Source organism: Salarias fasciatus, chromosome 23 (assembly GCF_902148845.1).
Source record: "Salarias fasciatus chromosome 23, fSalaFa1.1, whole genome shotgun sequence".
Lineage (NCBI taxonomy): Eukaryota > Metazoa > Chordata > Actinopteri > Blenniiformes > Blenniidae > Salarias > Salarias fasciatus.
Genome location: NC_043766.1, coordinates 141,013 through 154,203, shown reverse-complemented (window position 1 = coordinate 154,203; position 13,191 = coordinate 141,013). Strand labels below are relative to the sequence as shown.

Genomic DNA, 13,191 nt, shown 5'->3' with positions numbered 1-13,191 from the left:
CTACTACCACTGCTGTAAAAATACACTGCAGGCAGATTTGCAAAGGAAGGATGGACCATGATCTTTGGTAAAATGGACTAAATGGACTACACTTGTATAGCGCTTTTTACCCTGCTTGACAGAGCCCAAAGCGCTTCACACTGCAATATCACATCAACCCTTTCACACCATACTGGGTGGTGGTAAGCTACGACTGTAGCCACAGCTGCCCTGGGGCAGACTGACGGAAGCGAGGCTGCCAATCTGCGCCATCGGCCCCTCCGACCACCACCAACCACTCACTCTCACAACTTTCACACTAGGCAAGGTGGGTGAAGTGTCTTGCCCAAGGACACAACGCCAGTTTTACGCCTGCGGGAGCGGGGATCCAACCGCCAACCTTCTGGTTATAAGACGACCTGCTCTACCAACTGAGCTACTGTCGCCCCATATGTTGGGCTCATATGCACGCTCAAAAAAGTATCAAAAGAAATTGGAATCCACCTTTGAGTTTGTGCAAAAAGTCTTGATGGATCTTGATGGGAAAAAGATGAGCCTGAAAAGTTTATATTTATTAATTTAGCGTTATTCAATATAATGACTTCGCTATAACCCTTTTACACCTGTACTTATAACAGGGTGGCTACTTTTTTTTTTTTTTTTCCCCACCGTAGGACTTTTTCTCTGCTCAAATTTTTATGTGCATTCTTATTTGTGTTTGAACACAAGATTTTGAGTACCTGGGCATCAAAAAAAAAAAAAAAGTGAAAAAAATGAAAAAAGCAGCCGAAACGCGATAAAACACGGTAAAATACACTACAAAATGTTCCGATACAATGCTAATATTAATATTTACGAAGCTAAAGTATATAAGTAAGTATTCATAAGTCATAAGATAGGATAACATTTATATAGACCAACATAACTTCTTCAAGTGTGTAAGAATGGGAGAAATAATAAATCTAACTGGTAAAATGACATGATGATGTTATTTCCTCCTCCATAAATCTTAATGGGGCTTTTCTCTCCCTCCTGGATCTTCTCAGCATTTTACTTACACTATTTACAAAACTGGCCAACTAAATAATCTATTTGAATGAGGAAAAAAAACAAGTGAAAAAAATGAAAAAAACAGCCGAAACACGATAAAACACAGTACAACACACTACAAAATGTTCAGCTACAATGCTAATATTAATATTTACGAAGCTAAACTATCATATACACAGAAATACACAGCCTTCTTCTCTTTCAGAATCAGAATCAGGACTTGCAGGTCCTGCCAGACTCAGTGCCATTGAGCAGGGCAGGATGGCTGAATGTCGCTGGGTCTGGTTTGTGTGTTTGCATTGTTTTCTTTTTTGCGTTGTGTGTTTGTTTGAAAGAAAATAAGATCTGGGGAATAAGAAAAATGTATTGTACAAGTTGTCAATTCCAACTGACTTTCCAATAAATATGTTTTGGAAAAAAGAAAACAGTCTCATTACTGGTGATAAAAGCAGGACTGACCACAACATAACTCTTTAAATAGCCTCATGAAGTCTACAGACCACAAGACGACTCTTTCAGCAGCTTCATGAAGTCTACAGACCACAAGACGATTCTTTCAGTAGCTTCATGAAGTCTACAGACCACAGCACAACTCATTCAGCAGCTGCATGAAGTCTACAGACCACCAGACGAAACTTTCAACAGCTTCATGAAGTCGACAGACTACAAGACGACTCAGTCAGCAGCTTCATGAAGTCTACAGACTATAAGACGACTCTTTCAGCAGCTGCATGAAGTCTACAGACCACAAGACAACTCTCTCAGCAGCTTGATGAAGTCTACAGACCACAAGACAACTCTCTCAGCAGCTGCATGAAGTCTACAGACCACAAGACAACTCTCTCAGCAGCTGCATGAAGTCTACAGACCACAAGACGACTCTTTCAGCAGCTTCATGAAGTCATAGACCACAAGACGACTCTTTCAACAGCTTCTTCAAGTCTACAGACTACAAGATGACTCTTTCAGCAGCTTCATGAAGTCTACAGATGACAAGATGACTGTTTCAGCAGCTCCATGAAGTCACAGACCACAAGACGACTCTTTCAACGGCTTCATGAAGTCTACAGGCCACAAGACGACTCTTTCAGCAGCTTCATGAAGTCACAGACCACAACACGACTCTTTCAGCAGCTGCATGAAGTCTACAGACCACAAGATGACTCTTTCAGCGGCTTCATGAAGTCTACAGACGACAAGACACTCTCAGCAGCTTCATGAAGTCTACAAACTACAAGAGACTCTCAGCAGGTTCATGAAGTTGACAGACCACAAGACGGCTCTTTCAGCAGCTGCATGAAGTCTACAGACCACAAGACGACTCTTTCAGCAGCTTCATGAAGTCTACAGACCACAAGACAACTCTTTCAGCAGCTGCATGAAGTCTACAGACCACAAGACGACTCTTTCAGCAGCTTCATGAAGTCTACAGACCACAAGACAACTCTTTCAGCAGCTGCATGAAGTCTACAGACCACAAGACAACTCTTTCAACAGCTACATTAAGTCTACAGACCACAAGACGACTCTTTCAGCAGCTTCATGAAGTCTACAGACCACCAGACGAAACTTTCAACAGCTTCATAAAGTCGACAGACTACAAGACGACTCTTTCAGTAGCTTCATGAAGTCTACAGACGACAAGACACTCTCAGCAGCTTCATGAAGTCTACAAACTACAAGAGACTCTCAGCAGGTTCATGAAGTTGACAGACCACAAGACGACTCTTTCAGCAGCTTCATGAGGTCTGCAGACCACAAGACAACTCTCTCAGCAGCTGCATGAAGTCTACAGACCACAAGACAACTCTCTCAGCAGCTGCATGAAGTCTACAGACCACAAGACAACTCTTGCAATGGCTTCATGAAGTCTACAGGCCACAAGACGACTCTTTCAGCAGCTTCATGAAGTCACAGACCACAACACGACTCTTTCAGCAGCTGCATGAAGTCTACAGACCACAAGATGACTCTTTCAGCGGCTTCATGAAGTCTACAGACGACAAGACACTCTCAGCAGCTTCATGAAGTCTACAAACTACAAGAGACTCTCAGCAGGTTCATGAAGTTGACAGACCACAAGACGGCTCTTTCAGCAGCTGCATGAAGTCTACAGACCACAAGACAACTCTTTCAGCAGCTGCATGAAGTCTACAGACCACAAGACGACTCTTTCAGCAGCTTCATGAAGTCTACAGACCACAAGAGGACTCTTTCAGCAGCTTCATGAAGTCTACAGACCACCAGACGAAACTTTCAACAGCTTCATGAAGTCGACAGACTACAAGACGACTCTTTCAGTAGCTTCATGAAGTCTACAAACTACAAGAGACTCTCAGCAGGTTCATGAAGTCTACAAACTACAAGAGACTCTCAGCAGGTTCATGAAGTTGACAGACCACAAGACGACTCTTTCAGCAGCTTCATGAGGTCACAGACCACAAGACGACTCTCTCAGCAGCTGCATGAAGTCTACAGACCACAAGACGACTCTTTCAGCAGCTTCATGAAGTCTACAGACCACAAGATGACACTCTCAGCAGCTGCATGAAGTCTACAGACCACAAGACGACTCTTTCAGCAGCTTCATGAAGTCTACAGACCACAACATGACTCTTTCAGCAGCTTCATGAGGTCACAGACCACAAGACGACTCTTTCAACAGCTTCTTGAAGTCTACAGACTACAAGATGACTCTTTCAGCAGCTGCATGAAGTCTACAGACCACAAGACGACTCTTTCAGCAGCTTCATGAAGTCTACAGACCACAAGACAACTCTTTCAGCAGCTGCATGAAGTCTACTGACCACAACACGACTCTTTCAGCAGCTGCATGAAGTCTACAGACCACAAGACAACTCTTTCAACAGCTACATTAAGTCTACAGACCACAAGACGACTCTTTCAGCAGCTTCATGAAGTCTACAGACCACCAGACGAAACTTTCAACAGCTTCATGAAGTCGACAGACTACAAGACGACTCTTTCAGTAGCTTCATGAACTCTACAGACGACAAGACACTCTCAGCAGCTTCATGAAGTCTACAAACTACAAGAGACTCTCAGCAGGTTCATGAAGTTGACAGACCACAAGACGACTCTTTCAGCAGCATCATGAGGTCACAGACCACAAGACGACTCTCTCAGCAGCTGCATGAAGTCTACAGACCACAAGACGACTCTTTCAGCAGCTTCATGAAGTCTACAGACCACAAGATGACTCTCTCAGCAGCTGCATGAAGTCTACAGACCACAAGACGACTCTTTCAGCAGCTTCATGAAGTCTACAGACCACAAGATGACTCTTTCAGCAGCTTCATGAGGTCACAGACCACAAGACGACTCTTTCAACAGCTTCTTGAAGTCTACAGACTACAAGATGACTCTTTCAGCAGCTTCATGAAGTCTACAGATGACAAGATGACTCTTTCAGCAGCTCCATGAAGTCACAGACCACAAGACGACTCTTTCAACGGCTTCATGAAGTCTACAGACCACAAGACGACTCTTTCAGCAGCTTCATGAAGTCTGCAGACCACAAGATGACTCTTTCAGCAGCTTCATGAAGTCTACAGACCACAAGATGACTCTTTCAACAGCTTGATGAAGTCTACAGACTACAAAATTACTCTTTCAACAGCTTGATGAAGTCTACAGACTACAAGATTACTCTTTCAACAGCTTCAGTAATACGACTCCTCAACTTTAAAGCTAATGTTGGCGTTTTGAATGAGATACATTTTTTTAAATACTGGTTAAAATGATCTTCATGACCCGATGGGAAGCAATTCGTAGCGTGTTTTTAAAGTATTTTGGAAAATATCCGCTGCCTACAACAGGAGTAAAACGGGAAAAACAGCAACCGATAGTCTTGCCGGGAAACCTTTTTTTAAACCAATCAAATCTCTTCGCCGTTCGACCCGCCCCCTGCGCGTACATGTCAATGGCGTGGTTCAGTGCGCCAGTAGAAGGACGGAGCATCGTTGCAGAATGGCAGAGAAGAATGTTTGGGGGTTTACTTACCGTTGAGTGCGCCATAACTTGTCATAGTGCAAATAAAGAAAAACGAAGAAACGAAGTGCTGAGGACAGGTTACGCCAGGAACGCACTGGACGCGGAAGTGCCGCAAACATCTCCGCTCCCAACGGGAGCTCCTCCAATGGGGTGGGAGCTGGGCGGAGCTAGCTAGGCGGAGCCTTGGGGAGATGCTACATGCTAACGCTAGTTTTCCAAGATCGCCAACCCCAGCTTTAAGATTAAGAAAACCACCTAAATTCAAGATGGTGTCCAAAATGACCACCACATGTGGTTTCCTGCCATAATCCTCCCACACTGATTGGTCATATAATGGCTCCAGATGACCAGTTTTCTTCATCTTGTTATCATGAATCTTGGAATAATCAGCTGAGCTTAAAGTGAAGTATGGCCCGCCATATTCTGAGGGACGTAGACTGCCGAACCTTAGGGCGCTGAACTCAGGTCTTGGTTTTCATGCAAAAGTGGTTGTTCGGGATGGAATCCAAGATGGCCACCAAGTGGCCTTTTTCTTTGATTTTGGTCTTTCTACTAAGTTTCTACTCACTGTTTTCAGTCCTTTTTTTAATTAGTGCTTTTGTGTTGGTCTGTTTTTTTTTTTTACTTTTTTTTTACTGTGGCGTAGTGATATTTACACAGCACTCCACAACAACTGGAGTAGGCAACAGAACGAGGATCGTTGATGATGGCCATGGTGTGCAATTTGAATTTTATATCTTTCATTACATAGTAGGTTGTAATATTTTTAATATATGACACATAAGGTTTTTGCTAAGTTGACCCTATATTTCATTGTGCTGGGTGCAAATCACTTAAAGGGCCAAAAACACCAGCTGTTGGTTGAACACATCAGTTTTTATTCCAAAGGATGTGCAGTAAAGATACCAGGGTGGAAATCAGGGTGGAGTTGAGGAGGGACACGTCAGGAGACAGAGGAACCCTTCAAGTGAAAGTCTTTTCACATGTGAACTGGTGACAGCAAACTGAAGGTGGAGGTGGGTGGAGGGCGCCTCCTCCTGCTCACAGCTCAGACTTCAGCAGCTGTGGACTCGGGGAGGGAGTGGGTGGAGGTGGGTGTGGTTCTGTGGCTCAAAGGTGAGACTTTAAGGAGCTTCTTGGCCTTCTTCATGTTTTCCAGCACTGAGGAAGAGGAGGAGGCTCTCAGTGTGTGTGTGTGTGTGTGTGTGTGTGTGTGTGTGTGTGTGTGTGTGTGTTAGCTGGAGCACTTACAGACATTCATATCAGCTGCTTCATAGCCGTACAGGCGGTTGGAGTAGCGTCCAATGATGTCGTCTCTCACCGTCATGGAGGGGTCTGTTGGGAAGTGGACGTAGTAAATGACGTAGCAGTGCAGGAGCAGGTGACGTAGAGTTTCTAGAACAGGGTTCTCCAAGAGGATCGATCTTGCTGTAACTCGTCTCTGCAGGCTTGTGACGGCTGCTGCCTTTTTGTGTCAGGGTTTGATCGTGTTTGTCTGACTCAGGTGTCCAGTCGTGGCATTTTTGCTTCCTTTTTCCAGCCCTTCATCCATGACCTCACCTATCCAGCCAGCAGTCATCCTGGACACCTGTCTCCAATCATCCCATCATCCAATCATCCAATCATCCTCCAGTCCTGCCCCTATATATTGCTTTGCACCCTGTGTTGTGTTGGTGTGTGAGTGTGAGGGAGAGATTGCTTGTTGTTTTGGGGAGCATTTTGACGCCTTGTCTGAAGTTTTGAGACTTCTTGTTTGTTCCCTCCTCAGCCAGACTACTGTTTGAGGGCCTGTTTTTGTTAAACCTACCTGTCCCCACCGAGTGTGTTTTGTAGTCTCCCCCGTTTTCTGTATTGTCTTTTTCCTTGGAGAAGGGCTCCAGGTAAGACACCCCGGGGTCTACATTCTGCACGTAGGTAACTTTCCGTACATACACATTAGGTAAACGTGGGCGGTTGCCACGACCCTTTGTAGCAGACAGGTAAGGTGAGGCTTAGTTTGGGTTAATCACTGGTTTAAGGTAGTTTAAGGTAGTAGGGTCACAGGGTCGAGGTTTAGGGGAAGATTAGGGTTTGTGTGTGTTTAGTGGCACCGCCCACAGAGCCCTTCTCCTAACGTCCTCCTACCCTCTGTTCGCTCTCCTCCATTTTTGCTTTTTGCTAGTTTTTTGTTTAACCCCTGTGGGTTGTGTTTTCATTTCTGTGATAACTTGTAAAATTGTTTGTCACACTGTTTCTATTTGATTTATCTTTGGTTACATAAAGGAAAAGGTCACCTGAGTTCTTTTGTGTTGTACCTTGTTTTGCCTGCACACCGCCGTAAGCCTAATTTCCATCAGCCCAGTAAGCCTGCGCATAAGTTGTTGCTTTTCCCCAGCTCCTAGCTTGACCATTTTTAATACCTTTAAGGGGGAGGTAACACTGCTCGTACATACTCTTCTCTTCCAGTCAAGACCTCAGCCGTCATCAGAAGTCCTGTTGTGCTCAACACTCTCAGGATCTGGCTTCAGTTCAGGAAATGAAATCACAATATGATTGGTCCACAAAGCATCTGTTTAGGTTCTTCCAGGTCAGACATTCAGTGCTGTTCCCTCCCTGCCCCCATCGGTTCTAGGAAGATTTACTCACATTAGGGTTAGAGGGAGCGTTGGCTGACGGCTCCAGAGATTGAGGACAAACGTGACTCAGTGTCATCTGAGTTGTTTGTCTTTTGTCCACACCTTCATAATTATTGGTGAAGTTATTTTAACATTGTTGGAATAATTCTACAGTCCTGTCCGACACTCCTTTGAATTCCAGAGAACTGAACTTGGTCCAAAAAGAAATTCTTGGTTTTACTTCTTGAATCTCCAAACGCCACCTCATTCTGCTGAGAGACGCCTGTTCCAGACTGCACCAAGCTGCTGATCTGGTTTAAACAGGTCGGATCCAGTCGGGTCAGTCCCCTGACTCCACAGACACCAGGTCTTACCCACAAAGACGATCCTGGGGACGTACTTTCCATCAGGGGACAGGTTTTGATCTTCGGTTTCCTGCTGCGGGGGAGGAGAGCACACACACACACACACACACACACACCCGTAATGCAGGATGTTTCATTGCAGTGTCAGAGCCCTCCCCCACCAGCCCTGCAGCCTACAATCATATTGAGGACCACAAAGTCCTCATCCAGGATCCTCTGGATCTCATCGTCGTGAGCCAAGGCCCGCTTCAGCACTGCAGGACAGACGGAGCGTTAGGGTGAAGCAGGGCGGGCGGGAAGCAGCAGGACGTGCTGGGGCGGGGGGGGGGGGGACAGCTGGGCCGGCTCACCCTTGCATTGAGAACAATCCTCCAGGAACAGGACCATCAGAGGCTTGTTCCTGGAACACAGACCAGACAGTTGTTTCACACCCACCCCTCATGGAACCGTTCCCCTTAGAACCAAGGTGCTTCCTCACGTGGACCGAGACAAGGACAGAGCCTCCTCGTACGTCTGAGCCCAGTTCATCTGGTCGCCCCAACCTGTGAGACACAGGAGCAGCTGGGGTTCAAACCAGGACACAACTGAAGCTACTCCTGTACTGTTATGTCTAGCTGCTGTAAGAGACATACCGGAGACATGTATGCTCTTTACAGGCTCTTTAATAACACCGCTGCTCTGCCCATACATTTACATGTGTCCGTCCTCTTAAAGTGTCCCACCAAGTTTTCACCATCATATGGTTCCTACCCCAATGCTCCCATTACAACTCCGTCACCACAAACCTCGAGACAGCGACTGAGGGATCCTCTGGCCAGATTTGGGGACATATTTAGTAAAGGTGGAGGACAGGGCCACCAGGACCAGGACCAGGGACGCGGCTGCTCTGGTCATCTTTCAGCTTCCTGGAACAAGAACAGACCTGAGGGAACACCTGGACCAGCAAGGGTCAGAGTTCTGGAAACAACAGCATGGTGAAGACGCTGGAGACACAGCAGAACACTGAGACTGAAACCCTGAATCCAGCGGTTCCACACTGAGGACCCAGCGGTGTCAGAACATCCACATTCAGCTGAAGTCAAAGTTCTTGGTTTCATATCATGTAATAAAAGACCTCAGAGAACCTCAGACAACCAACTCCTGCCACTGACTCCTGCAGATTTTTACAGAAACTTCATTCTTGGTGCTTTCATGCAGTTTGTCTGATAATGAAATAATGAAAACTGAGGCCACAGATTCCTAAAAATGAGCCCTTCCAGAAGCACAACAGCAGCACGAGGTCTTCTCTGCTTACCTGCTGCTCAGACGTGGAGGACAGGAGAGAATGGGAGAGGACGGGAGTCCTGCTGCGTCTCCTGCTGCTCCGCCTCTGCTTTAAAGCACCTGGCAGGTGGAGCGCTCCTCCCTCTCCTCCTCCAACCCCTCCATAGTGCTGACTCACCCAGATGTCTTGCATCGGGAGAACAGGTTCCTGTCCTGCTGCAGACATCCTGCCTGTCTGGTTGGGACTCGGCATGCTGGGTATGTGATGGACGCCCGGGGACAGTGGACGGGGGTCACATGCCTGGCAGCCCTGTCCGTGGAGGACATAGGAAGTGTTTACAATGGCTGGCCTGCGGCTGATTGGCTTGTGCTGCGGCCTGATCCTCTGGAGGATGAAGAAGACCGCCGCCACAAAAGACGTCAAGGGGAGGACGGTCTCATTCATTCATTCATTTAAGAAATATAGCTGTTGTCTGAAAGTGTCTGTATTGTAGAGGGCACAACTTAAGCTAAAGTAGAGGACAGATTTTATCATACGCGGCCTACAGAAGGAAAATTTCAAAGGAACAACAAGAGAAACTCGACAAACAAATATCACAGATTGACACCTGAAATGCTCAGAACCCATCCCCAGATTTGGAAAAACAGCTTTTGACCCCAGTTTTTCATGATTTGGCCCTCCCCTCACTTACTGTAGAGCAGATTGCTTCTTTGGACAAAATAAATAACACAAAGAGAAGTTTGCTATGCCATCAAACTGTTAAAGTTTGAAACTTTACTAACGAATACCTTTAGTGAACAACTATCTCCAATCTTGACCAAACTGTATGCCGAATCCTATACATCTGGCCAGCTTCCTCCCACTCTCAGCCAAGCATGCATCACGTTTCTGTTTAAAAAAAGGGAAGGACCTATGAGACTTTGCCTCATACCGGCCGATCTCGTGACTGAATTCGGACTATAAAATTCTGATGAAGATTCTCTCTCTCTGTCTTGAAGAGATTCTACCTTGTATGTAAAACAGAGACCACTCTTTTTCAATATCCTTCCCGGTCCACCTCAGAATGCATTCACTCTGTGGATGCAGAGAAAGCATTCGACGAGTCAAATGGACATTCCTTTTTCAAACCCTGGTCAAATTTGGATTTGGGGCGTCTTTCATTGCCTGGATCCGGTTGCTGTATTCTTGCCCTTCCGCTGTAGTCCTGACCAACAATCTCTACTCTGCACCTTTTGATTTGGCCTGTGGGACGAGACAAGGCAGTCCCCTCAGTCCACTGCTATCCGTCTTTGCTATCGAGCCACTTGTGATAGCCATAAGATCCAATCGTGCTATCACAGGCTTTCTCAGGGGCAATATAGAACACAAGTTGTCTTTGTATGCGGACGACCTTCTCTTATATGTGCCAAAAGCTGAGTCAACTATTCCTCATATAATTACATAATTACATAATTAAATATTATCCTGGTTGATCTGGAGTGGTAAAAATCCTCGTCTGTGCAGGGATTTTTTGCAAAAAACTAAACAAAATGGCTGCTTGGCTCTAGCAGACTTTTGAAAGTAGTATTGGTGCTACAAATTTGCACTGCATAATGTTCTGGAAGAACTGTACCTCTGTGGTGAAATGTCGCTGATGGGTTAGCATGGAAAGACTTTCTAGTAAACCGGTAAACCTTTCTGCCCTTTTGGCTGCACCCATGCCACTAAATGTGTCTACTGTCCCAGGTGACACTATAAATTACTGCAAGGTGGGCTTTTTGGACCAATACCAGACAACCACCTATTCCAACCATCTGTGCAAGACAATGCATTTACCACTTTGTTTGTTTCTTTTCTTTTCTTTCGTTTTCTTTTTTTTATATATATATATATTATTAATGGGAATTCAGTAGATATATTTAAGCACCAGCTTAATCCAAATTTAACCTAAGTTTGGTTTTTTTCTCACAGTATAACATCTAGAAAGCTTCCAGACTTGCTCACCATGGAGAGTCAGTTGTTCATACTAAAAAAATATGATTTGTCTTTCAATGTCTGAATGACCTTTAGTTCAATACATACTAGGCATAGTTCACAGGGCCAAGATATCTCTTGTTTTTCTTTTCTATTTCATGATTCACCAGTTAGTTGTGTATGTGGAAATGTAAAGACTGTGAAAACTCATTTTCAAGAAGATCTAAACTTCTGAAACACTGCAAATTCTATCATCTGCATGATTCACAATTTAAGTGCCACATTTGTGCCAGCTAAACTGTGAATCTGCTGTTAATCAGTCACTCAATCTGCAATCCCCTCGGCACATTCTTTGCCTTTCATGTCAAACTAATTTAATTAATGACATGAATAATTCAAACCACAAGTATCAAGTTTACAGTCATAGCCAACTTATTTTAGCTTCATACAGTTTCCAGTCCAAATCAGGCTTTTTTTGATTTATGAGTAATAAACTGAGTATGACTGTAAAGCTGAGGCTTGTGAACTCAAAAAGCATGTACCCCGCTGATGAAAAGCCCATTCACAGATACCCAGGTACTCTGGTGCCCTCAAGTGGACAGTTAGAGCATTATCCTTGTCAGTTCATGACAAACCAACCGCAAAATAATGCTGTTTGAGGACATTACTGCTTGGACTAACTTTAATCTGCTGCTACGACAACAACGGTTTAAGATATTCTACTTTTTTCTGCTGCATTTCACCATAGCACTTACCACTACTGCTACTACTACTGCTGTAAAAATACACTGCATGCAGATTTGCAAAGGAAGGATCTACCATGATCTTTGGGCTCATATGCACGCTCAAAAACTATCCAAAGAAATTGGAATGAACCTTTGAGTTTGTGCAAAAAGTCTTGATGGATCTTTTTTTTTTTTTTTTTGCCGCTGTAGTACTTTTTCTCTGCTCCAAATTTTTATGTGCATTTTTATTTGTGTTTGAACACCAGATTTTGTGTACCTGGGTATCAAAAAAAAAAAAAAAGGAAAAGCTCTCTTCTGGTGTTGCGGTGCCAATGGTGAGAGGTAGTTGGGGACCAGGTGTGCGTTCGGGGGTGAATATGAGTGGGTGAGGCTTTCTCCAGACCAAAATCATTTATTTAAACGTATAAGAACGGGAGAAATAACAAATGTAACTGGTAAAATAACATGCTAATGTTATTTCCTCCTCCATAAATCTGGATGGGACTTTTCTCTCCCTCCTGGATCTTCTCAGCATTTCACTATTTACAAAACTCGTTCACTAGCGAATCTATTTGAATGAGGAAAAAAAAGAGTGAAAAAAATGAAAAAAGTAGTGTATCATAAAAAAAAAAAAGTGTATCATATACACAGAAATACACAGGCTTCTTCTCTTTCAGAATCAGAATCAGGACTTGCAGGTCCTGCCCGACTCAGTGCCGTTGAGCAGAGCAGGTTGGCTGAATGTCGCTGGGTCTGGTTTGTGTGTTTGCATTGTTTTCTTTTTTGCGTTGTGTGTTTGCTTGAAAGAAAATACGATCTGGGGAATAAGAAAAATGTATTGTACAAGTTGTCAATTCCAACTGACTTTCCTATAAATGTGTTTTGGAAAAAAGAAAACAGTCTCATGGATAAAATGGTGATAAAAGCAGGACTGACCACAACATAACTCTTTAAATAGCCTCATGAAGTCTACAGACCACAAGATGACTCATTCAGCACCTTCATGAAGTCTACAGACTACAAGATGACTCTTTCAGCGGCTTCATGAAGTCTACAGACCACAACATGACTCTTTCAGCAGCTTCATGAAGTCTACAGACTACAAGACGACTCTTTCAGTGGCTTCATGAAGTCTACAGACCACAAGACAACTCTTTCAGCGGCTTCATGAAGTCTACAGACTACAAGACGACTCTTTCAGCGGCTTCATGAAGTCTACAGACCACAAGACGACTCTTTCAGCGGCT

General features: G+C 44.5%; 1 protein-coding gene across 1 annotated transcript; it reads right to left on the bottom strand.

Annotated features, from left to right (window-relative positions):
• Positions 1-6,091: 6,091 nt before the first annotated feature.
• On the bottom strand, positions 6,092-8,896 carry LOC115381946 (anterior gradient protein 2 homolog). Its single transcript, XM_030083594.1, has 7 exons — positions 8,788-8,896; positions 8,481-8,544; positions 8,353-8,402; positions 8,180-8,256; positions 8,012-8,075; positions 6,295-6,378; positions 6,092-6,204 (listed from the first exon to the last, which is right to left on the bottom strand). The coding sequence occupies exons 1-7, from the start codon at positions 8,894-8,896 to the stop codon at positions 6,092-6,094; spliced, it is 561 nt and encodes a 186-aa protein (XP_029939454.1).
• Positions 8,897-13,191: the final 4,295 nt, after the last annotated feature.